The sequence below is a fragment of the Gopherus evgoodei genome, chromosome 3 (genome assembly GCF_007399415.2).
Source record: "Gopherus evgoodei ecotype Sinaloan lineage chromosome 3, rGopEvg1_v1.p, whole genome shotgun sequence".
In the NCBI taxonomy this organism is placed as follows: Eukaryota; Metazoa; Chordata; order Testudines; family Testudinidae; genus Gopherus; species Gopherus evgoodei.
The window spans coordinates 180,877,151-180,903,167 of NC_044324.1; the positions used below are offsets into that span (position 1 = coordinate 180,877,151).

Below are 26,017 nucleotides of genomic sequence, written 5' to 3' on the forward strand. Positions count from 1 at the left end.
ACTTATTGTCCAACAGAAGGATTTGTAGCCAAATGAAGCACTGTTTTTATTTAACACAGATGGCTGTGTTAGCCCTTTTCCCCAAAAGGGAGCCAGGCTGAGCCCTCTTGGTCATCCGCATCCTGCAACCTGACTGTAAGCCCCAGTCCGTTGTGTCTTTCCTAATAGAAAAGACATTTCATGTTACTTAACGATTAGCCCCAGTGTGGACTTTAAATTGAAAAGAGCAGTTGCAATTAGTGGAGCCCCTGCTCCCTTCCCTGGGCTGAAAAGACCAATGGCAGGTTGAGTGGGGGTGGCTTGTCAGTTCCACTGAGTGTATGTGGCCAGTTTCCAGCACTAGAAAGGAGGAGAGAAAAACAGCTTCATGCAAACAAGAACCACCTAGGGACAACTAACACTGGCTGTAGCTTTGCATGAGATGCTTGGACTGGATTTTCCCTCTGTTAGAAAACAGGCAGTGTGAATTGCAGGGAATCTGCTCTGCCTGCCCTTCGCCCTTCTTGCTTGGGCGTGTGATTTTTCAAAAGCACCTAGGACACTGAGGACTAAAAGCCCTGTTGAAAGCCTGTGGGACTTGTATTCCCAAGTCATTTAGATACGTTGTGGGGACTGGAAAAATCAATCTGCAGTCCTTGCTCAGACAAAACTCCCATTGATGCCAGTGTGCCTGAACTCTTTTCAGAAGTGATTATCATCTTGCAGCATCGTTCTGATGCCCTGCTACAGCAACGCTTTTCAAAGCTGTACTCCCTCACAGCACTAGTCTCTTTGACAAAGAGCCACTGAAAGAGATAAAAAAGCTGAAGGTCATAAGAAGCGCTCAGCACATTGCAAGATTTTACCAATAGTGAGTCAGTGGGAATTAAAACCCAGATTTCCTGACTCTCAGTTTCCTGCTCTATCCATGAGGGACCCTGCTGCCTCTAATAAAACAGCCAGCAATGGTAATAGGTGGAACATGATGGGAGGTTAAAATCTGTTCACAAATTACCCTTACAGGACCTAGCTCTCCTCTCACTAGGCTGTGTGTACACTGGTGCATATATACCAGTGTGAGGTCAGACTCAGACAGTAATAAGAACAGGCTAGTTGACAGGAATATAGCACTAATTAGCCTGTTGGCTGGTAAAAACATTGGTAAAATACCCACACGTTATATGAGAGACCCAGCTCAACCTGTATCAGATGAAGGAAGGTGCTGGCTGAGTGTTGTAGGTATTTGCATCTTTTCTAAATAACTGCAGAATAGTTTCTCTTTAATATAAATTACCGAGTCATGTGAGTGAGAGTGCAGAGACATTTAAATCTTTACAATATCTTAGTTCATTCTACCATCCCCTTTTGCTAGCAGTGAGCTTGCCTCAGTGCCTCTTACTGGATCATGTCAAGGTATCTTAACCTTTAATAACATAGTGGTGAACACATGCTAAACTCACAAATACAAAAATACCATCTAAGTATGTAACAGAGCATAGATGCATTTTAGGGTACTGGAGTTATGGACTCAGAATCATCAGCACGCCATTTAGTTACCTATACAGGTGGGCTAAACCTGCAACAGGCAAACATTGCCATCTGTGGTAATGTGAAAGTGAGAGAGGCTGGCTTGAAAGAAACAAGTCATCCTGGTGATATTACCATTATCATTAACAGGAAGGGAACTGTGTCCTGCTCCCACTGTACTGTATGGGAGTTCAGTAGGAGCAGGATCATTTCCAATAGTTGTTGCTCTGCCTGCTAACGTAAGGGTAATCAAAGCTTCAGGGCATGAACTAATCACCACAGGGTTCCCTAATGTGCACAGCTAGTTAGGGCAGGGGTAGGCAACCTATGGCACGGGTGCCGAAGGCGGCACGTAAGCTGATTTTCAGTGGCACTGACACTGCCCGAGTCCTGGCCACCGGTCCAGGGGGCTCTGCATTTTAATTAAATTTTAAATGAAGCTTCTTAAACATTTTAAAAACCTTATTTACTTTACGTACAACAATATTTTAGTTATATATTACAGACTTATGGAAAGAAATCTTCTAAAAACGTTAAAATGTATGACTGGCACGCAAAACCTTAAATTAGAGTGAATGAATGAAGACTCGGCACAGCAATTCCGAAAGGTTGCCAACCCCTGAGTTAGGGCATCATTATTTATAGAGCACCAGAAGTGTATGTGTTGCCTTGCACACATATATGATCCTTGCCTCACAGAACTTGCAATCATTGCTTTGTTTTTTACCTTCTTCTGAAGGATCGGGTACTGGTTGCTGTTAGATGCAGTATACTGGACCAGTGGTTTGATCCAATGTGGCACATTTTCTGATTCTGGAAGAGTCTAAAAGTTAGATGGTGCAATATTTTCAAACTTGGGACCCCAAGAACAGAATATAGACTTCTTGGGGCACCTTTCTTTAATGGTGTGGATTCTTTTAGTGACATGCACATTGATGGACAATCATATCACCTAGATTTGTAGATTCTGTAGGAAACTGGGAGGTAATTGTAAGAACCATTTCCAGGTTTGTTCGTCACTCTGATGCCAATGTGCTGATGCATAGCACACTTTGATTACTTCCAGACTCCACTTTTGGAAATGTGACTTTATTGATTTGTTGACTGATCTTTGAGCAAAACCCTTGCAGAATGGGGCAATCTTACCAAAAAAGGTTCCTCCCAAGCTAGCTATTTTCAACACATTTTCCCAGTCCTTCTGTATTAGAATCTGATTTTGCATACATTACAAATTGCAATTCTAGGGACTCCACAAATGTTATCTTAGAGATCTTGTTCCCTACTGTATTTGTATTTTTATTTATTTTTATTTTTCATTTTATTACTTGCACTTTTAGGGTCATGGCGAAAATATGAAATCACACGCAATTACATCTTAAAATGACATCGCGTCAAACATAGTGTCAAACATCTCCCACTGCCAACACAGAACTCCAGCCCTCCCAGCTTATCTCATCAGGCAAAAGCCTGGGTAAATAAAATAGACAGATCTACATCATGCCCCGAAAGTCGGTTGACTCGTGAACTTCTGGACCAGCACAGGAAACAAGTTCCAGAATTGAGGGGCTCCTCCCAGAGAATACTGTGATGCTAAATATACTAATCTAGATTTGTCAGCTCGAGCATCCTACCTGGTCTCAACCTCCAGGTTGAGGCATGAAGAGAGAAGTGGCCTCAAAGATAACCAGGATCCAAACCATGCAGGGCTTTTTAGATTAAAATCAACACCAGGAATTGCACCTGAATACTAAATTGGATGCCAGTGATGTCTATGGAGTAACAGTGCAATGCGCTCCATACCTGGCACACCAGTAAGCAAGCAGACAGCTTTGTTCCACTCTAGCTGAAGTTTCCAAGTGGTCTTCAAATGTAGTCCTGAATAGAGCATCTTGCAGTAATGCAGTCTTGAAGTGACAAAGGTGTGGCTCACTGAGGTTAGGTCCACTTTTGAAACAGTTTCCTTGCCATATGGAGAAGAAAAGCCCTTTGACCACTACTACTTCTGGGAGTCCAGAAGTACTTAAGATATTCCAAGTTGTACCTTGAGTTCTAAGTGACTATGAACTTTTGGTAATTATCACTATATTGGGGACTAGAGCTTTAGTCACTTTGCAACTTAGATATGAAATTCTCCTTCTCTCCTGGCTTCTGAGGCTGCTGCCATTTTCAGGTTTTAGATCTAAGCTTATGGGTGGGACTTTCAAAAGCACCTAAGTGATTTAGGATTATATATTCCATTGAAAGTCAGTGAGATTTGTGCTTTAAGTCATCTAACTATTTTAGTTGCTTATTTTAATGGTTTTGTGACGGTATGAAGGCATCAACAGAAGTGTAGCGGTATAAGGCCAAATTCAGACCTGTGGAAGTTGGTACATCTCTCTCTAGGGGCTTCATCAGCTTAAACATGTTATTAAAGTTAATGTTCAAAATCAAATTTACACAATTTGACCTAGAAATCAAGGTAGAAATTATCTTGTAGGTCATCCTGCCTAGCGGAGGAGTGGACATGTTGCTGCTTAGCTCGTTGGGTGCTTAAGATAGTGTTCTGAAGCGTACAAGTGAAGTGGAAGGTGAATTACAATATGTAATTATTTTAAAACAAGAGCCAAACCAAATACATTATATACCGCCTCTGCTTCACTGCTGGTTCTTCACTCCACTTACTGTGCTGCTACTTTCATCTCCTATTAATGTTCCATGTAAATCAGTGGAGCATCAGGAGTTAGATGTGCAGTTTACTAGCAGCCATCATCAAGAGATGATTAAGGGAGAACTCATCAGGAAATTACTTTTTTCCCCTATGAAAAATTTCAATGAATTTTTTTTCATTTTCATTGAAACTTTTTTTCATCTTTTTGGTGTGTTTCATTAGAAAAACCCAAACCAAGAAAAGTTTCAGTTTAAAAAAAATTAAATCTAGTTTACAGTTACTTAAAACCGAAAAATTTTCTACCTTTTTATGAAAATCCAATTTTTTGTCACACAAATGGACACTTTTCATTAAAATTTTTGATTTGCCAAAAAAGCCATTTTCCATCAAAGAATGCATTTTGACAACATTTTTGACTAGCTCTGTTATGAGGCTTTCATTCTGCTAGTGAATGGCTGCTGTTGCCTGCTCTGTTTTAAAATAATAGACCAGACTGTTCAGAAGAGTCCATTAATTCTGCCAGGCTTCATTTTGGAGTGCCCAACTTGAGACTTCTGGGGACTGATTTTCAGAAATGCTGAGGATCTGAAGTCAAGGCCTCCAGTTGGACACTCAAAACCTGAGCCATCCCAAATCCCTGCCGCCTTTTGTAAACATGGCTGTTAGCATGGTTCAACCATATGGTATAAAGGACCTAATGTTGGGACAACTCCAGGCTACTTCATAGCTTCTGCCTTCCTTGTTTCTAGGGTAACGAGGTATCCAGTTTTCAACTGGAACACCCGGTGGCAAAGAGACCCTGGTGGCTCCGGTCAGCACCACTGACCAGGCCGTTAAAAGTCCAGTTGGTGGTGCTAAGACAGTCTAGTCCCTATCTGTCCTGGCTGGCACCACACTGTGACCCAGAAGCAGCCAGCAGGTCTGGCTCCTAGGTGGGGGACCACGGGGTTCTGCGTGCTGCCCCCACCCCAAGCACTAGCTCCACACTCTCATGTCCAGGAACCAGCCAATGGGAGCGGGGGGGGGGCAATGCCTGCAGGCGAGAGCGGTGCGTGGATCCTCTTCCCACCCCCTCCCTCCCGCCTCCCAGGAGCTAGACCTGCTGGCTGCTTCCAGGGCGCACACAGTGTGGTGCCAGGACAGGCAAGCACCCTGCCTTAGCCCCCCCGTTGCACCGCTGACCAGGAGCTGCCCAAGGTAAGCCCATGCCCCAACCCCAAGCCCCAGCCCCCTGTCCCAGCCCTGATCCCTGCCCAAAACCCGGAGCACCCTCCTGCACCTCAAACCTCTCATCCCCAGCCCCACCCTGGAGCCCTCACCCCCAGCCCAGAGCCTTCACCTCCCTTGCACCCCAACCCAGGGCTCCCTCCCACACCTCGAACCCCTCATTTGCAGCCCCACCCCAGAGCCCTCACCCCCAGCCCAGAGCCCTCACCTCCCTTGCACCCCAACCCAGAGCTCCCTCCCACACCTCAAACCCCTCATTTGCAGCCCCACCCCAGAGCCCTCACCCCCTCCTGCACCCTACCCCCCAGCCTCAGCCCACAGCCCCCTTCTGCATGCCAAATTCCTTGGCCCCACCCCCCAGTTTGGAGCCCCCTCCTGCACCCGAAACCCCTCATCTCCAGCCCCACCCTAGACCCTGCACCCCCAGTTAGAGCCTTCACACACACCTCCGCACCCCAATCTCTAGCCCAGTGAAAGTGAGTGAGGTGGGGGGGAGAGAGCCAATGAGGGAAGGGGAATGTAGTGAGCAGAGGAGTGGGACATTGGGGAAGGGCAGGGCTAGAGTGTTTGGTTTAGTGCATGTAGAAAGTTGGCAATCCAACTTGTTGCTCACACAGCAATGGATGAAGCTGATAAATGGCACTGTGATATTTAACTAGTGCCATCACAACATTTGCATCATGATGCAATACTCTTCATTTTGGGGCAAACCCTTTCAGATTGTTAAGCCTGGATCCACAGATGTAGGAACACCCTGTTGAAATCTAGTCCTGCAAGATGCTGAGCACTAGAGCTGGTTGGAGGCGGGGGGAAATCCCCCATGGAAAATTTTGCCTTTTTCCATCAAAAAAACAAAACCTCAAAACCCCCAAATGTTCAGCTAAAAACGAAAAAAAAATTGGGTTTTGAATTTTCAGTTTTCTGTTAAAAAAAAAATGGTGAGGAAAGCAGAAACTTCCTGTGAAAAATCTTAATTTTGTTCCAAACAATCTTCCATTGGAAAAAAAAAATAGATGGAAAATTTTTGGCCAGCCTACTGAGCCCACTCATTGTGTTGACTTAAATATGTCCTCATGAGAGGTCTCTCCGCACCTCTGATTATTTGGTTAGTCCCAAGCGCTTTGCAGGATCAAGGCCCTTAGCCCATCACCTGGTTTATATGCCCCGTCGAGTCATAGCATGTCATCTCCTGACTGATCTAGAACTGGTTGACATTAACCTCTCTGTAACTTCCACTGCAAATATCCTTTGTGCCCATCCCTGAGGGCTAATGGACGGAAGCAGCAAGGTATGTAAGTGTTAGGAGAAGAAATAGTAGACATTGTTTTGTGCATGCTCTTCTTCATGCTCTGAGCACCTGCTTCGGACTCTATTGTGTCAACAATAATTGTCATTACAATGGTCAGTATAGAGTGCTGTTAAAATGAGTACACTAGGAGGAGCTGGTTGGTGTTGAATGTTCTTCCTAAATACAATATAAACACATCCAGCAACACAGGTGCATTTAATTTGAAAATAATAGTCCAAGCTTATGCATGCTTTCACTTCCCCCTAGGACAGCCCTCGCTGTTACATTAATAGTTGTGATATTGTCTGTTTGTACAGTTCCAGCACACCAGAACAGTCAGGTCATCTGTTTGTAACCCTTCTGCCCCTCTGAGTTGGCAGCAACAAGGGCTGGGTTCAGTATCCAGAGGTTCCGTTTCAATAACACAATGCAAAACCAGCTCGAGCCCCCACCCAGTGACTTGGGACAATTACATACCACCTCCCCGGGCGCCTCTAAGAGGCAATACTTCCCCACTCGCAAGCATGGACTCCGAGTGTAGCAAAATCCTTTTAATAAAGAAGGGAAACAATGCAGCATCGCTTTGGAGAAACACCACAAACAGAATTATAACACAAACCCTAAGCAAAAACCCACTTCCAAGTACATTTGGCAATGTCCTTTCCCCCTTAGGGTCTTAAGTCCAATCACCCCGAAGTCCAACAACCCAAAAGTCTCTGTTTCTGGTCAGTGCCACCCCAGAGTTTATCTGCAGAGTTTACCCGCCCCCCCAGCCTGGGTGGAAATGGGAGGGGGCATACACAGGGTGTTAAGGGGCACCTTACGTGGGCCAGGGGGCCAACTGCTCCGCCGCTCCAGCCGCCCCCGCAAACTGCACCACTCCACTCACTCTTCCATGGGCTGCTCTGTGTTGCAAACTGCTCCGCCTCTCCGTGGAGTTCTGCTGCAGCCTTCACTACGACCAGCTCCACTCTACCAGCTGTGCCACTCCTTCAGCCAACCCATGAGCTGCTCCCACAAACCGCTCCACTCTGCTCACTGTTCCGTGGGCTGCTCCAACGTGCTGCAAACTGCTTTGCTCTGCCAGCCGCTTAGCAATAGATCTTTAGGCTCCCCCACTAGTTAACACAGCACTCAGTGATCTCAGCTCAGTAAGCTTAGCTCTTTTAGTGATTTCAGCTTGTAGTAGGGAAGCCCAGGTGCTGGTGCACCATTGACTCAACATGAATTCAGCTTAGCAGCCTCTAGATGGACTCCTAATGGATTCAAAATTAGCTCTGCTCTTCAACAGTGGAGAGAGGAGGATGTGCAATTGGTGTTCCTGGCCCTCAAAAAGGGCCCATACCATCAGGTGTACACACCGGTCCCCAACCTCTCTCATTTCACTGGATACTTAGTTTGTATAAGTGACTTGCCCAAGGCCAGGCAGCAACTCAGTGTCCAACAAGGCTGCCCAGAGCAGGGGTCAAGGGGGGCCAATTTGCCCCGGGCCCCACAGGGGCCCCGCAAGCCCTGGCTGAGAATCCCTTCCTTGGGATTTTTACTCACCTGGCGGCACTCCGGATCTTCGGCGGCACTTTGGCGGCAGGCCCTTCATTCACTCTGGGTCTTTGGCGGCACTTCGGTGGCAGGTCCTTGAGTGCCGCCAAAGACCCGGAGTGAGTGAAAGGCCTGCTGCCAAACTGCCGCTGAAGACTCAGAGCGCCGCCCGATGAGTACAAGTGCCACAGCGAGTGGTGCCTTTTTTTATGTCCTCTCCCTCGAAATTGCTTTGTCCCAGGCTCCCTGATTCCTCTGGGTGGCCCTGGTGTGCAAGCCAAGAAAAACCTGTCAAAAGTCCTGGGTGCCAGCTATCTGCTAACCACTGGCCCATACTTCACTGCCATTAACTAGGAGGAATTCCTTATGACCAAGGCACTAAGATATGTCATCAGATACAATAACATGCTGTGTTCATTACCACTAGGGGGCCATAGAGGGCTGAGAAGGGAGAGTAGCCAGAGTGAGCGCAGGATGTGCTGATTCAGCATACTGCCTCAATCTGCTGGCAGGACTTGGGACTCCTGGCTGCAAACTGGAGCTACCTCTGCCAGTGGAAGCTCCAAGGGAGGGTGGTGGTGGTAGCACAGCTTGTCGTCCTTTGATGTGAATTCCTCCTGGGGTGGAGACTTTTCTGGAACAGGAAAGTGTGAATGGTAAGAAGGAACCATAGTGATGGTTATGGTGTTAAAAACATGAGAGAGAGAGTGTGTGTGTGTACGTGTACATACAGGAGAGTCCCAGCTTTGCCACCAACTTACTCTCTGACTTTGGGCAAGTCTTTTTGCCTTTGTGTGCCTCAGTTTCCCCATCTGTAAAATGGAGATGATCATACCCACTTTTGTAAAGCACTTTCCTATCCTCAGACCCTCGGTTGGCCACATGTGAGATATCATTGTAATTCACACCACTTTCCATCAGCATCTGTGAAGCTGCCCCCAATACCTGTTCAGCTCCTGAGAGCTCCATTGCTAATGGAAGATAACTGCAGGAACATTGAAGGCCCAGCTGTGGATTGTGGGTGGCGTGGAGCCACTCTATCCCATAGAGAGTTTGGGGAGGATTGTCCTACAGTCCATCTCTCAGCTCTCAAACATGCCGGGGTTTGGCAGTGGAAGCTGCTCAGGTTTTGGCCCTGGCTCTGTTCCCTTTAGTGCATTATTCTTCCCCATGGTTAAATGAATAGAGCAGCAGGCACTGTGCTCTTCTAAGCTCAGATGCTGTGATTTTGACCAGACGGCCCTTTAATGCCTGGGGATAGTGGGTGCAGGGGAGGCAGTGTCTCCTTGTACTTTCCTTCTCCCCCTGCAAACCTGCACAAAGGGCAAGCACAACTGGGCCCCTATTGATGAGATTTTCAAAAGTGCTCAGCACCCAGCAGCACTTACTGGTCTAGATGGGGAGTTGCTGGGTGCTGAACTCTGGAAAATCCAGCACTGCAAATTGGAGAGATGCAGCATATGCAGTGAAAGCATTAACAATAATGTGTTTTTTCTTTACAGGTAAAAGAACTGGGCAAGCATGTCGCTGGCTTCCTGGTTCAGGTGGAATGAGCCACCGAGCCGGATTTCCCAAAGGAACCCCACAGAGGTGGTGGTGGAAACACTAATGATGGAACTAGGCTGGCAGATCAAGCAGGCAGAGAAACAGCAACGAGAGCGAGAGAATGAATATCACAAGATAAAGACGGGTGTGGACTACGGCTGGCTGGTTAGCTACCCAAAGCCTAAGCACAGCTATGACATCAGCCCAGGGGAGCGGCTGCAGCTGGAGGACATGTGCACCAAAATACATCCCTCCTACTGTGGGCCAGTCCTACTCAGGTATAATGGAGGCTTTGTAGACACAGGACTGCCGCATGTCCCACACAGTGAGGCAGATTTCTTAGTGGTTAGAACACAGGACTGGGAGTTGGCATACCTGTGTTTCAATGCGGGCTGTGATAGTGACTCACCATATGATCACTGGCCAAATAACCGTTTTGCCTCATTTTCCCCATATGTAAAACAGGTATAATAATACTTGCCTTGCACTGTTGGTAGGAGAGTCAATGAACGTTTGGTGCTTTCAGATATTTCAGATGAAAGGTGCTACAGAAGTATTAAGTATTATTCATTATTATTCATTTTTGTATTGAGAACCTCAAATCCACAATCAGAAAGCAACACTACATGTACGATCACACTGATATTTATTGCCATTTACTATAGCTGATAATTTCAAGCAGAATTAAGTGGAAGTGGTCTGGGCGGTTACGGGAACAGAGATCTAATAGTTTAGGGTCAAAGTTTGTTAATACAGGGGTGAGAGACGAAAGTATTTCCTGCTGCAAAGAAGAGCTGCAAAAGCAACTTCCGGCTGACAATGAGCAAATTGTATTTTGACCAGCAAAATGCCCCATTTTGGCTTACCTGGTAGAATTACTGAGACCTGTAAGATGCACACAGTCTGCCCAGCCACTGGCTGGGGGAAGCTCTGCTCACTGTTGAGTCAGCCGATGTGGCAATCACATCACTCTCCTATTGTGCAGATGGCTTCAGATTGGCTGAAATAGATCTGAATCTATAATAGGGCATCAAGCTTGAGAGGAGAGAGAATTATTTACATTTGATATTAAAGATGGGGTCTGTTTCTCTTCCTGTTTAAGGCAGTGCAGATCAGTAGTGACTCCACTGAAGTCAATGCAGCGAGCCTGGTGTAATCAGGAGTGACTCCAGTGAGTAGTGCACTTACCTTGGAGTAAAACTGATTCAAGTGAGAGGAGAATCAGGCCCTGAGCCTCTCTCCCTTTCTTTTTGTCTTTTTTTTAACATATATTTCCCATTGTTTTAATTAGGAAACAAAAGATTGGCCAGGGGGGTGGGGGTGAGGAGCTTATACCTTTTTACAAGCACTGAACGTATATCCCAAAGTGGTTAACTGCTCTTCTGTTTCCCTCTCTCTGGCCACCAGTGCCAGCAATGCAGGGAAGTGAGCCACAGCACACCCTGGGGACCTTCTGCTGCTGCCCAATGGGATCAGCTGCCCATAGATCCTTCCTGCAAATGCAAGGAGACTGGGGGCGCTCCTCTTCCCCCAGTGGGGAAGTTGATTCATTCCTGTGGGATGGGATGGGGAGATTGTCAGAGGCTCCTCTGTTCCCTTGCAGGGCTCCCAGGTGATGGCAGCATCAAGGATTTATTGATGGTTTAAACCAAAATGGCCAAATTGGCCCCTGCAGGGTTTTACCAGTATTATTCATCTGAAAGCAGAACCGTTCAAAACGGCACTGGTCATACACTCATTCACACCCAGAACACAGAAACCATTATAAACCACACAGGAAGGAACGGAACCTGAGCTCTTTTCCCCGCTTCAGGAGGAGTGCGCAAGGATCCTCTGGCAGATGGGCGTATCCCATGAAACTGGCTTCCTGTGATGGCAGTGGGTGGCGAAACTAGAGGCTCCCATCTTCTAATGTGAAAGGCCAAAATCAATCTGACTTACAACACAGTTCATTTTCTCACTGGGTCAGATCACAAAAGGAGCTGAGCATTTGCATCTTCCATTGACTTCTGTGGCTCCTGCTCAGCATTGTTCAGGACTTGGCCCTACATTGCAGTAAATACATCTGCTCCCTAGTACTAGTTGGCTGTGTTTGTTAAGCAATTGCGACTAAGGACAATGGGACATAACCTTCATTATTAAAAAGGATCCGTCATCATCATCATCATTAATTGTATTACAGTATCATCTAGAGGTGCCGGCCAAGGCCCATTGTGCCCTTCGGCATTGTACACGCACAGAGCCAGAGATACTCCCTGTCCTAAAGAGCTTACAAACTATTAGACAAGATAGCCAAAGTATGTGTTGTCCCCATTTTACAAATGGGGGACAGAAACTCAGGGACATTAAGTGACTTGCCCAGGATCACACAGGATATCTTTGGCAGAGCTGGGAATTCAGCTCTGAGCTCCTGAGTCCAGTAACTTAATCTCAAGATCATCTCACTCTCAATCCTTCCTCTCAAGAGCATCCCATAACATTTTGTCATGCCATGAGTATAAAGCTCACCATTAGTTTAAACACAAGTGCTTGTAAAATAATCATCTTGCATTTAAAAAGACCCACAAACTTGTAATTGGAAATTCAAAGGCTGCACAAACAGTTGTAGCATAGAAGAGGAGCCTTTGAGCGAGACAGCATACAATTCCGATAATGTCTTAGAGTGAAGTGCAGATAAAAGGTTCATCGGGATTGCACAATAGCTTTTCATTCCAGCTCAGGCGTTTGAAGGCCTACTGTCCCTTTTTGATACTCAGCGAGTTGATTATAATAGACTCCATTGTTAAAAGCCACGTCATAAAATTGCAGGGTTCATTCTGTTCATTGGATTTGCTATTGTTGTGCAGGTCTCTTTGATAATGTGAATGAATTGCTAAATTAAGAGTCATAGTAAGAAAAAAAATCCTATATCTTTTGTCAGCAATGCCATGTGTGCTTCCAAAAGACCATGTGATTTACATATGGTCACCCAAGTCATCATTTGACTGATATCTAGCAAAAGGAACCAGGAGTTTTTGCTAGATATTAGGTAGATATGGAAGAGGCAGTGGGGAAGGCACATTGAATTTTTTGTTTTTTTTCTTCAGCGGCGCTCCAGCCCCTTTTTTTCCTTTTTTCTTTTTTGCGCTTCCATGGTGCTCCAGCTGCTTTTTTTTTTGCTTAGGGCGGCCGGAGCCACCTTATGATCGCATTATACCCAAATTCGCTTTATTGCAGGGTGCGTTATAGCAGGGTTTCCCTGCAGATATGTTTCTTCGGTGGATTTTTTTCCTTTTCAAATTCAAGCAGGATCTAGAAATAGGCCCAAAATGAAACCTTAAATTCAACTACCTTTTCCATCCAATTCCAAGGGATTCTGATTCATCTCCTTCCAACATAAACCTACCTCATTCAGTTTTGCTCTGGGTTGAATTCAAAACCAAAAGAGACCTGTTTTATATATCTAGGGTAAAGTCTTGGCATCAGTAAAGTCAGTGGGAGTTTTGCCATTGACTGCACTGGGTCTATGATTTCGATCCTAGTACCCAGATGCTAGAGTGACAGGCACATTAGAAATGCTGACATTAGCCTAGATGGGATGATTTAGATGCATCCCACAATGGTGAAATTTTCAGGAGCATAGTTGATCTCACAAGATTGCCACAGTTGGATCTGAGATTGTGCAAGAACAGCTTGTTGGATTTCACTGCTCTTGAACTTCAAACCTACCCCTAATCCAGATCTGATCACTGCCTGTTTCGCTCATCTCTTGCCGAAAGTGAAACTGACTAGAAACAAAAGTGAAACCACCCACTCTCTTTACATTGTCCAAGATGGAGAGGAATGTAAAAAATTGCATACGTAAGAGCAAATCAAATTTTACTAAACTAAGGTATCAAGGGTTATAATTTAGTAAGGATTATAAAAAAAGAAGCAGATTTATATAGTTTACTGAGATCAAAAGTTTATTTGCTTATAGTTTACCGGCTTAGCTGCAAAACTGATTTGTTTGGAGGGTGGGGGTTAGTAAGAACAATGCAATCTTTTGAACATTGAGTAATTTTCTACAGTAAAGCTGTTTATTGCCGCAAAGTATAACCAAAATGTTTAACAAAATAAATTTGGGAATCAACTAGTGGCTTATCATCAGCATTTAGCAGTTAATAGTTTATTTAAGCAATTCAAACAACAGTTCAGCAAAGCACTTAAGTATCTGCATAACTATAAGCAAGTTCTTAAATCCCACCAAAACATATAGTTAAAGTGAAGACTAATTCATGCTTAAGTGTGTTTCAGAATTGGGATCATTGAACGACCATAAGCAGGCAAAGTTAGTGCATTGCTCACAAAATGGGCTGGCGTACAGCACAACCTGAATTAACACCAACTTCCACTGGACAATTCCCTGTCCTAAGAAACTACCTTTAACCTCAGATATTTTAAAGAACAGCTTTGTTCACAAATTAGACTTTGTAAATAAAGATGTAATCTTCTGATGAGTAAGAAAATGCTGTTACCTACTCAGCATGAGAGGTTTTGCTAACCGTAAAGGATTGTCTGCTTTGAAATTATTCTCTGACAGAACACTAGGATGTTAATCCAGCCTAGAAGAATGGTGACCCTGATTCCACTGAACAATTGCATGTTAGAACTCTGAGTCCTAGTGTAACAATAGACACTGGAATTGATGGATACTAATCTCTGTGCCTTGTGAACAGTCTTACCACCATTTCTGTGTCACACCTTTTACACCAAAGCCAGTACTTCTGGATCAATCAATATTGCATTCCACACTTTGACTGATACTCCTGCTAATCTAACTAATACCGGCATGGAAATACTTAGTATATGATGGTCTCCATATCTGAGAAAAGATTCAGGAATGCACCAAGAGCAATTTTGAATGGCATCAGGGATGCTGAGTGAGGAGATCTTTGAGCCCTTACTGATTATCTTTGAAAAGTCATGAAAGACGAGAGAGATTCCAGAGGACTTGAAAAGGGCAAATATAGTGCCAATCTGTAAAAAGGTAAATAAGGACAACCTGGGGTATTACAGACCAGTCTTAATTTCAGTACCCGGAAAGATAATGGAGCAGATAACTAAGTAATCAATTTGCAAACATCTAGAAGACAATAAGGTGATAAGTAACAGTCCACTTAGGAAGGAACAATCAGTTGCACACATGTAAATTGGGAAATGACTGCCTAGGAAGGAGTACTACAGAACGGGGTCTGAAGGTCGTAGTGGATTAAAAACTAAATATGAGTCAACAGTGTATCACTGATGTTTACATTTTTCGCAACATTCTGGAATATATTAGCAGGCAAGCAAGACACGAGAAGTAATTCTTCCAGTCTACTCTGGCCTCAACTGGAGTACTGTGTCCAGTTCTGGGCGCCACGTTTCAGGAAAGATGTGGAGAAATTGGAGAAAGGCCAGAGAAGAGCAACAGAAATGATTAAAGGTCTAGAAAACATGACCTATGAGGGAAGATTGAAAAATTATGTTTGTTTAGTCTGGAGAAGAGAAGATTGAGAGGGGCATAACAGTTTTCAAGTACATAAAAGGTTGTTACAAGGAGGAGGGAGAAAAATTGTTCTCCTTAACCCCTGAGGATAGGACAAAAAGCAATGGGCTTCAATTGTAGCAAGGGCGATTTAGGTTGGACATTAGAAAAAACTTTCTAACTTTCAAGGTAGTTAAACACTGGAATAAATTGCCTGGGAGGTTGTGGAGTCACTGTCATTGGAGATTTTTAAGAGCACATTAGACAAACACCAGTCAGGGATGGTCTAGATAATACTTAGTGAGTGTATGGGACTGGACTAGATGACCTCTCGAGGTCCCTTTCAGTCCTATGATTCTGTGTGCTTGTTTTGGTATGTAAGAGAACCCAAACATTTTAGGGAGGAAACATAGGGACCCTTATTTTGTGATTAAACACTCTGCTCTGAGCCAGAGACTCTGTAGCAAGTGTCTCTGGTTCTTTCTTGGCATGAGACGATACTTGTCTGTCCACTCATCCCTCTGCTGTTGGTGATGGCTTCTCCCCTGCAGCATCCATTTAATATGACTGGGGAGCCATGCAGATTTCTTAACCAGGGAGGCAGTTTGTTAACCATATGCCAGCTAAGTATTAGTTCCCTTGGCAAAGTCCTAGATGATGGGCAGTAGGGTTTAGTGAGTGGAATGTTCTGACTCCCTCCTCACCCTTCCTTCTTGCCTTGGAAACTGTCAGAATTTGATGTTTGTACAGTTACTATGTGCTCAGAAGAACGTGTCTGTTGTTGGTGCTGAAGAAGGGGAAAGGTACACAAGGAAAAGATGCACAAACCCATTCTAAACATTGAAATATGAGAAACAGGACCTGATGTGGGAAAGCACCACCCTGCACACGATTTCTTGATTACACCCAGATCCCTCAACAAGTGACAAACTTCGGGCCCAATCCTGCAGTGCTTACTCAAGAAACACTCCTACAGAGTTTTGCCTGAGTAAAGACTAAGGACTCTTATCTTACTGTAAGAAAGCACAGAAGTAAGATGATTGAAGCTCATATCCATCTTGACTCATCCTAAGGAGCCAAAAAGCAACAAAATGAAATTGGAGGTGAGGAGGAAAGGATCTGAGACTGTGATAGTCAATACATTTTTTTTTGAAATTGGAAAAATTACAGAACAATAAAATTTTGCAATAACTAGCTGTTCACAGAAGTGACTTATGGATGAAAAAAGTTTGCTGTCATATATTTACTCTGTTAAAAATAACAGTAAGTTGATTTGTCTCAGGAAAAGCAGTCTCTCCTGTGATGCACAAGTTGCCATGGTTAATATATATATATTTTGTCCAGCAGCAGCACAAATAGGACATATAAACCTCAGGCCTTTAGCCTGTAATAACCTGCCCACTCTTCCTACTGAGAAATAGTTACCTCTTTGTTCCACATATACATTTTGCACCTTATATCTAGGAACACCCCTTACTTGGTGTGACCAGAGTCCCCGTGGGGTCCGGCTATAGTCAGTCAATTAAGGTGAACTGCAAAGAATGGGGTAGACAATCCCCATAAAGCTGGTGGATATTCCAATACTTAGATCTACCAAACCAGCATAAAACAGCTTCTTTATTACCTCACTAGTTACACAGAAGTTCAAACAATACGGTTCCCTTAAAGTGATCCAGCCTCAGGCCCCCATCCAGGTACCCATGCCAAATATGATGAAAATGTCTGTAAATCGTATTTCATCGTGTAAAAGAAAAGATTCTACCACTCCCAAAGGATCGGACACATTATCTCCCAGGTTATTGAATATTTCAGATCTTACCCAAATACACGCGACAGCTATTTCTTATTAACTAAACTAAAATTTATTAAAAAACAACAGAGAGTGAGTATGGTTAAAAGATCAATATACTTACCGACATGAGTTCAGTCCAGTAAGGTTCAGATTCATAGCATAGATGGTGAGCTTTGCAGTTGCAAAGAGTTCTTTCCAAAATAGTTCATAGGTTATAGCAATGTCCAAATATCATATTCAGGGTGTACCAGCATAACTAGGACCTCAGTCTTGCAACTCAAACTTCCCCCATGAAGTCTAAGCAGATCTGAGATGGTAGAATCAGGACCCAAGGATCTTTTACGCAATTTCATGTCTTTTGACAAGTTGGAGTTCAAAAGGTAATTAGCATGACTTTTAAGGAGGTCCATCACCGGTACTTAGCTATAGAATTAACATAAGGCAATTTGCTTGTTTCTCTACCATTCACACTACATTTCAAAGAGAGATGAATGCTGAAATATCCCATGTTCACAATTCATTTAAATTCTAGGATGTTCTTTTGATCTCTGATACACAAAACCACAAACATTATCTTCCCACATGTCTTTTGAGGATTATTTATTTTGCAGGATGTTTAACCCTTTCTAGCCATGTGTCACACTTGGCAATTCCTTTTGCTGTATTTATGTGCCCCTAATGTGACATTTTAATGGGCAGAGTCAGGTAGCTAAATCTGCATTCACATTTTGTTTAAAAAGAACGAAACCTCAGATAAATTATTTCAATCTTTTTTTAAATGTCAGTGAAAATAGGCTTTGGGGTTGTCCATGTTCATTGAAACATGCTCCTATTCAAATGCTGTAGATGTCTGTTGTTCATGAAAACACAGGAGTGAAACTGACCATCCCAGTCTTGTTGGCCATGCTGTCCAACAGACAGTCAGGATCGTGAGAAGTTAGTTAGATTTAGAAAATTATTTCAGTTGTACTAATCTGAGTTCTGAGTACTAACCCAAGAAGGTATCATCAAATTCATTCCTGTGTTGAGGGCACTTTTCCTACATGCTGAGCCTACTTCATTAGTGTTGAAAAGACATCATTTTTGGACAGTCCCATCTCTGGCAGTTTCTGACTATACGTAAATCCATTTGCTAGTTGGACCTAGCACAGAGACAAGAACACAGCCTAAGGGCACTCCTTAAACTCAACACTTTGCCAATGTGCCAGCAACATTGTCTCTGTCAATTAACACCTTTACATATTAACCCGTAAGCATAGCCTCTTCCCCCACTTGTTCAGTCCCTGCGTCTGCGTCGGTTCAGCCTGTTATTTTAAATGGTAAAAGCATGTGCAGCTTACGTGCATCCTGAACACTGATGTCAGTATGGGTTGATGGAATCAGACCCTCTCAAGTCCAACTGGGAGAGTGCAGGGGTTCTCAGCGCCTCTGATAGTCAAAGTTTATAAGGGCTTTGTTTACTGCATTAAGGAACTGTTCCAAAGTCATTGAATTTAGGACAATTTCTGCAGCATCAAATTTAATGTCTATAGAAGCCTATTGCTTTCATCACTATTAAATTCTATAGAAGAATCTACAAATGCTTTACAGGCATCATGTAGTTTTGGTTTTATTAAATATATGCAGTTCTCAGCATTAAACAGTTATGTCTGTCTGTTCATAGGTGTAATTCACTACCAATTAACTAGAACTAGAATATAGATGCTACCAGTATGAGAGTCGGGTGAGTGGAACTACATGCTTTCCAGGTGTAGGTGGGAACACAGCCTAGTGGTTAGACCACAGGACTGGGAGTCAGGAGTCGTGGGCTCTACACCTAGTTCTGCCACTGATTCACTGTGTGACCTTAGGTAAGTCACTCTGCTTTTCAGTGCCTCAGCTTTCCTACCTTTCAAATGAAATAATACTGTCTCTCTATCCTCCAGTATTGTAGTGAGGCTCAATTCATTAGTGTCTGTAAACTGCTTTGAGATCCTCCCTGAAAAGGTACCATAGAAGCATTATTATAAATACACTCTGATTTGCAGCACAGACCAAATTTGTATTGGACTAACAACTGTCTTATCAGAGGGGTAGCTGCCCCAAATTAAACTGATTAAACCCATTCCCAATGGAAGTTGAATTTCTGTATCAAACTGCGAACTAATGCTCAGCTTTTTAAAAATTAAAGTCCATTGATTGTACTTTTTCAGATTCCGGCAACTTATTGCTGAATACGAACCAGAGGTACAGGAAGTAGCCCGGCTCTTCCGCTCTGTCCTGCAGGAAGCCACTGAGAAAATCAAAGAGGAAGAAGAGGCCAAGAAGCTTGCGCGGCAGTGGAACACAAAGCACAAAACGAGCCTGTCTCTAATGACATTTAAATCCCGGACCAGGATTTCCCCATTCAGCAGCAACATCAAGACCATTTCAGAGGACGTGGAGCGAGGCACTGAGCCAACCAGAAGAGTATGGAGTATGCCGGAGTTTAGGAGTGCCAAGGATTACTGACTCTACTAATAACCAGAATGAGGTCTGAGAGCGAGCTGGTTTGGTTTTTGAAGAATGAGTTAACCATTATCTAGCCATGTGTTATTTCACCTTCATCCCAGTTCTTTCTCTTTCTGTCCACCTCTGTCTGTCTTTCTCCTGGGAGCTGTGGCTGTAGTGATAGATGGTGATGCACATAGTCTCTGTCACCTATCATATTAGCTTTGGCGATAATTTAGTGGTTTACAGTAACTTGATGGTCATTTGTTATTTCTGTTTTATTGTTTCTGCTCATTGGAGAACAGTTTGGTGCATGGTGCATTACCACCACCCTCCCAGCCTTCTACATGGCTGTCTGCAAATGCAGTGGACCCAACCACATGAGACTTGTAGCCCCATTGCATTAAATGGGATTACTATGTGAACATGCATCAGTAAGGGTTGCAGGATCTGACCCACCAACTCAGGGTCCCTGATTTAGCTGTTTGGGACAGACATTAAACTCTCTTCATCTCAGTTCTATAGCAAAGCCTCTTCAATCAACCCTGATTCCAGCATATCTCCACTCAGTTTGATTGTAAAATAATCTGTCTCTTCAAGCAAAATAGATGACAAACTTCCTAGAATGAGGGTCACATTTTCCATAGCAGCCGATTTTTGCATAGAATTGTGGATGCTCAGTTTTATGCATGCACCCTTTTTTGCATGTGCAGGTCAGTCAGATGTCGAACTACCAGCTTTGCAGACACATACTGTCTGCATGCACAAATATGGACTCCGGCACGTGTAGATACTGCACACATTCAAGGCTGTGTGTGCACGTTTGAGACTCCATTAAAATCCTCCGAGTTCCTCTTAATTTTCATTTTTGTTGCAAGGAGAGATGAGGTTATAAACCCAAGTATTAAAACCCAACTGGATCAAAACTGTCTCATATTGAGACTCCCAGGCAATTCCAGTAAGTGCTGCAGCTCATATTCCATTTAATAAGTAGATGCATTGAAATGACTGGCAAGGCTGAGTCTGAAAGCAGATTACTGGAGTATATAACCAGAGGGGAAAAAATCAGTATTCACATATAGGGATCTTTCTATGTCCCAGAGTGTTAGAGGTCATTCCAACAAATTGCTGACGTGATTTATTTCCGCTGTAGGGAAAGAATGTAGGTTCATTTCATAATCTTTTTGTCCTGGATATTAAGAAGAGAGCTTTTCTGTATATAACGAGTTGATGGCCAGTGAGGCAATAAATCTTTTCAAGGGAAAAAAAATCTCAGACTATAACAAAATAGAGGTTCTGAATTTGGCCCTTTGAAGATGCAGGAAAATGCCAATGTAGATTTCTGAGTGGGCCCAACCTGCCACCCTTAGGGAGAACTCCTAGTGAGAGGACTGGCTCTGATGTCTGAAAAGTCTCTGATGTTGCATCAGTGCTAACGCTTAACATCTAGGGGCTCTTCAGCCAGTGGGAAAACTCCTAGGGAAGGACATAAGGGAAAGAGTCTCCCTGCAAGCTTTGCCTAGGGAGGTTTGACCCAGATCAACATGATGGAAGGAGGGTTTGCCCCACTCCCAGAACCTGCTCATCACCAGATATTGGCTGCAGGTGAAGCTTATTCACACAAGGGTCCTGTGTCACTGGACCCTCCGTTTGCCCTCCAGCCCACTCCCTGGCAGTGGGGTTTCCCACACTGGCACATGGCCCGAGAATGCCTTCTCTGGGGTGGGCAGCACCATGTGGGTACCCTGGAGAAGACAATGCAGTCTCAGGCTATGTTAACTCAGGTAGCTTTACCATGACCCATGACAACACTCATGCCCCTTGCTCAACCTCTCCCTGTACAAATACATACAGAACCTTGCACTGCCTCCTGAGGACCCCCCCGGAGCACAGGGCAGGAAGGAAAACTCCTTCAGAAGCAGCTAGTTCCCACTACCACCCCCTACCCCCCCGCAGGATGGTTAGTGGAGTGGCCCTGTGTGCAGTGGCTCTTCCATGGATGGGTCCTGGGAAAACAATCTGCCCATTAGCCTATTAGAAGGGCTACACTGAGCTATTGAGGAATTTTGGCTTACATTTACTATTAGCAAAACCAGGCGCAGCGTCAGCCAGTTCCACAGGGTCATGGCTGCATACAGCAAGGGCATGTTTGGCCCTTTAGCTGGCATTAGTCGAGCTTTAAAAGGAACAATTGAAGCAGAAACCTGAATTTTTCTTAGGGAATAATTTGTACTGTGATAACGTTAGTACCAGAATAGCTTGTTTTGTTCATGGGGGAGGGGGGGGCGTGGCCTGTTTTGTTTTTGGGGGTAGCTTGTTTAGTTTGGGGGGGTTACTATATTGGGACAAAGTGCAGCTTTGCTGGTAAAGTGGGTAAACCCCACGCTAGGAGAGCTTTGCTGGTGCAGTAGACTGGTATTCCTATACTGGTAAAGTGCTCCTAGTGTGGACGTAGCCTCAGATGGGAGGTGAGGAGAGGGGGGCATGTGTGGATATTATAAAAAGCAGCTTTTGCTAGCTGTAGCTTGAGTTTCACAGGCTGTTTTTGGGGCACTCGTTCAAGGGGCTGGGATCTCCCAGGGGAAGGACTGTGCGGTGCTAGGTCTGACTTCTGCAGCATAGAATTAGAATATTAATGGTGTGGCTGACTAGAAAGAGAGACATTTTTGTGCCCTCAAACCGTCTTCCATTGCTTCAGAAAACTCTTGTGCTCTCCCAGAGTTCTGGCTCTAGCTGTGCCATGCTGTCTGTTGAGAGAGGGGGCAGCTAATCTGAAACCTGCCACACGGAGTGCCGGAAGAGAGCAGTTTGGAGTGCATGGGTAACAGACCTTCTTCTCTCACAGGCACAGGGACAGCGTCAAATATGGCTGGGATATGGGATAATGGCCACCTTCCTAACTGCTCTACATGAAGAGGGCCTGGCCTACCAAACCCTTACTCACAGGCTCAAAGCCACTGACGTTGGTCCCGCGGTGCTGTGGGCAGTCGACAGAGAAGGGAAAGGACACAGCGCAAGCTGCCTGGTGCATGCAGCGTGTCTCCAGGACCCTCCTACATCAGCAAGCCGCATGCCCAAATCACAGGCTAAAAGCAGAGCTGAGGGAGGACAACATAAACTAAGGCCAGGACCAAATCTTCAGCAGCTGCCCAAGTATGTGCTAGAATAGCTCCTACACTACATCCACTCTATGTGAATCACGCTGGGCTGAGTATTCTGGCTAGATGCCCACTTTAGAACAGTGCTGGAAATGCTGATCTCTTATTAGATGCATGGCCCTCCTAGAGAGAGAGAGCACAGAGGCTCTGGCTCTGTTAATGAAACTCAGGACTACCAAAAATGAGATCCAGTTTGAGCTGGGCTACTTCCACTCGGGGTCAGAGAGCTGAAAATCTGACAAGCAGATCATTGGTTTGTGACTTGGCATTCTCTGTGTAGTTACATGTGATAGTGCATGTTTGTTTGTTTGTTTTAAGATATAAATTTTGAGGACAGAATTAGCTTGGTCTTAGCTCTCTGGTATGTGTGCACTCACTGGAGAGGGAACAAGAAAACCTAAAAGAAAAGCACTAATCCAAACACTTTAAAAAAACCTATGATCAACTTTTGTATGTTTTAGCAAAACCACCTGTTGTATTAAATGCTCTTGGATTGCATCCTATGGCACTGGAGTCATTTGTAGGCATGGGCATGTTCTGTATCGGCACCTGTAGTACTGGGTGTATCAAGGCAATATGTGATGGATTTCTGAGCAAAGAGGGGCGGTGATCTACGGCTGTTATTACAACACAGAATGTGTCTGCCATGCACTCAGTCTCGTAGTAGGACACTATATTAGTACCGACACCATCGGAGTACACCCCAGACTTACATTAGCAGTAGCTCTCCCAGCACCCTTGAGAGACAGGACAGAAAGTTTCAGAGGCTTGCTCAAACCCACAGCTGGAGTCCACATCAGCCCTGTGCTTACAGCACAGGAGAATCTGGCTGCCAGGTCAATGTCAGGCCACTAGACCAGTCCTTCTTTCTAACCACAGTGTCTGTTTCCACAGAGAAGGACACAACTCTTCCTTTGCAGCGGGACAAATGCTCAGCTCACCTTCTGCAGAATTTTCTTTCGGCTCCAGTTGAGCCTCTGATATCAACGGGCTCTCAGATACCAAAATGTGGGAGGAAATCCAATCACTGGGTGAGATCAACCGTTTAGAGAGGAATGAATAAACGAAGTGTCAAATTCATCCCTGGCATGAATAATAAGCTTAGACACCCTGGGGATACAGCAGGGCTGGAGCTGGCCCGTCAGACCACTCTCAGCTGCCTCCTCTGCGTGTCTGAAGAGAGGCAGCGATGAGGGGACCTGGGTGTGTGACTGTTGTGCCCTGCTCCTGGCTCCCGTGAAGCCCATAGCGATTTCCCTTCTTGGCACCATCACTGCCACAGCTATAAAGAGCTCAGTTAGGGCACGGCCAGCTTGTTTTAACTCAGAAACAGCCAGCCGTGCCCCAAATTTCACAAACGTTGCTTCTCCTGGAGGAGATTTGCTGTGCTGTGCTGGCTGGGGATTGAGGGAACAGCCAAGTCATCACATGGGCCCATAAATGTTACACCTATTTCTTCCACAAAATCATAGAGGGCCTGATTTTAGGCCATTGAAATGGACACACAATGTTTTTCACACCACCCATTGACGCTAATGAGAGCTGTGGGTATGCAGCCCCACTGAAATTGAGGCAGCAATGCCCACACTACATCTGCCAGATCATCTTTGGAGAGCTGAGAGCTTTAACAGCAGTAGCTTGGAGCTGCTAGACTCTTGCATCTGATGAAGTGGGGTTTTTACCCATGAAAGCTTATGCCCAAATAAAGCTCTTGGTCTTTAAAGTGCCACTGGACACGTTGTTGTTCTTGTGGGTACAGACTAACACGGCTACCCTGATACTTGACTCCCTTATGTTAGCTGCAATGTTGCACAAGGGAATCGAGAATCAGAGTAGAGAGCTTATTTCACCTCTGTGTTTGGCACTGGTGTGACCACTACTAGAATACTGTGTCCCATTCTGGTGCCAACCATTCAAGAAGGCTGGTGACAAATTGGAGAGAGTTCAGAGAAGAGACACGAGCGTGTTTAAAGGAGTAGACAACATGTCTTATAGTGCAAGGAGCTCAATGTATTTAGCATAACAAAGAGAAGGTTAAAGGGTGACTTGATCACAGTCCGCAAGTACCTACATGGGGAACAGATATTTAATAATGAGCTCAGCAACATAGCAGAGAACGGCATAACGTGAGCCATTGGATGGCAGGTGAAGCTAGATAAATTTAGACTGGAAAGAAGAAATATTTTTTAACAGTGACAGTAATTAACCATTGGCGCAATTTACCCAGGGCTGTGGTGGATTCTCTGTTACTGGCCATTTTTAAATCAAGCTTGAATGTTTTTCTAAAAGCGCTGCCGTGGGAATTACTTGGGGGCAGGTCTGTGGCCTTACAATGGTCTCTTCTGGCCTTGGAATTTATGACTGTAAGTATATTGTCACACTGAACATAAGGCTCCTTCCTAATTACACCCCACTAAACAGCTGCCCTGGCTCAAGAGCACAAATAAGCCTCAGAGCCACTCCCAAGGTTTGTACAGCCAGGATAGGTCAGCTGCCTCGCTGGACCCACCGCCCCCAGCCTCAGGAATCATTCTAAGCAGTACGAGCCTAAAAGAGATTGTGTGTGTGTGTGTGTGTTGGGGGGACACGACTGCCAGCCCCCAAGCTGATGGTTCATGAACAGGGCCGGCACTACCATTTAGGCAGCCTAGGCAATCGCCTAGGGCACCAGAATAATTGGTGAGTGTCATTTTGCCGGAGGGGGCGGCAGGCAGCTCCGGTGGAGCTGCCGCAGTGGTGCCTGCGGAGGGTCTGCTGGTCCGCAGCTCCGGTGGAGCCGCCACGTCCTGCCTGCGGACGGTCAGCTCCTTGTGCGGCTCCGGTGGACCTCCCGCAGGCACGACTGCGGCAGCTCCACCGGAGCCGCGGGACCAGCGCGCGGGGCACCGAAATTGCCAGCCGTGTAGGGCGCGCAAACGCCTAGCACTGGTCCTGTAATCATGAAGCGATGCTGAAAGCTGTGCAGGATGGCGGTACCATGGGCTACCCTATTCGGTCAGCAGGCTGGCTGCATGCAGAGGGGGCCCCAGTTTCCCTGAAGAGCTGAGACCAGGAGTGAAATCCTATTGAACCCAATGGCAAAATTCCCATTGATTTCCGTGGGTCTGGGATTTCAGTCGGGGGCTGACAGAGGGGCTCAGCGGGTGGTGGAGCTGATGCCACCATGTTTCTTGTGAGCATTAAAACAAATAGCTTTCTGAGGTAGGAGAACGCATCCTCGTGCCAGCAGGAGGGAGACACTTGCCAGCCACAGGGCGGGTCAAACCCAGCTTATTTATGAGTGCCCCCCTGCACTTCCTTCCCCATTGCTACTGGGTGTGTGTGGGGGGGAACATTCAATACCACCAACCCTCCC

At 45.1% G+C, this 26,017-nt stretch overlaps 1 protein-coding gene across 1 annotated transcript in view; it reads left to right on the forward strand.

Moving 5' to 3' along the window:
- The window catches only part of RD3 (retinal degeneration 3, GUCY2D regulator), a 32,594-nt gene extending 10,769 nt beyond the window's left edge, over nt 1-21,825 (forward strand). Inside the window, exons 2-3 of the mRNA XM_030557577.1 lie at nt 9,713-10,033; nt 19,228-21,825. Of these exons, the coding sequence (XP_030413437.1) occupies nt 9,732-10,033; nt 19,228-19,525 (600 nt within the window). The 5' untranslated portion in view covers nt 9,713-9,731 and the 3' untranslated portion in view covers nt 19,526-21,825. The remainder of the gene's footprint in view (nt 1-9,712; nt 10,034-19,227) is intronic.
- Nucleotides 21,826-26,017: the final 4,192 nt, after the last annotated feature.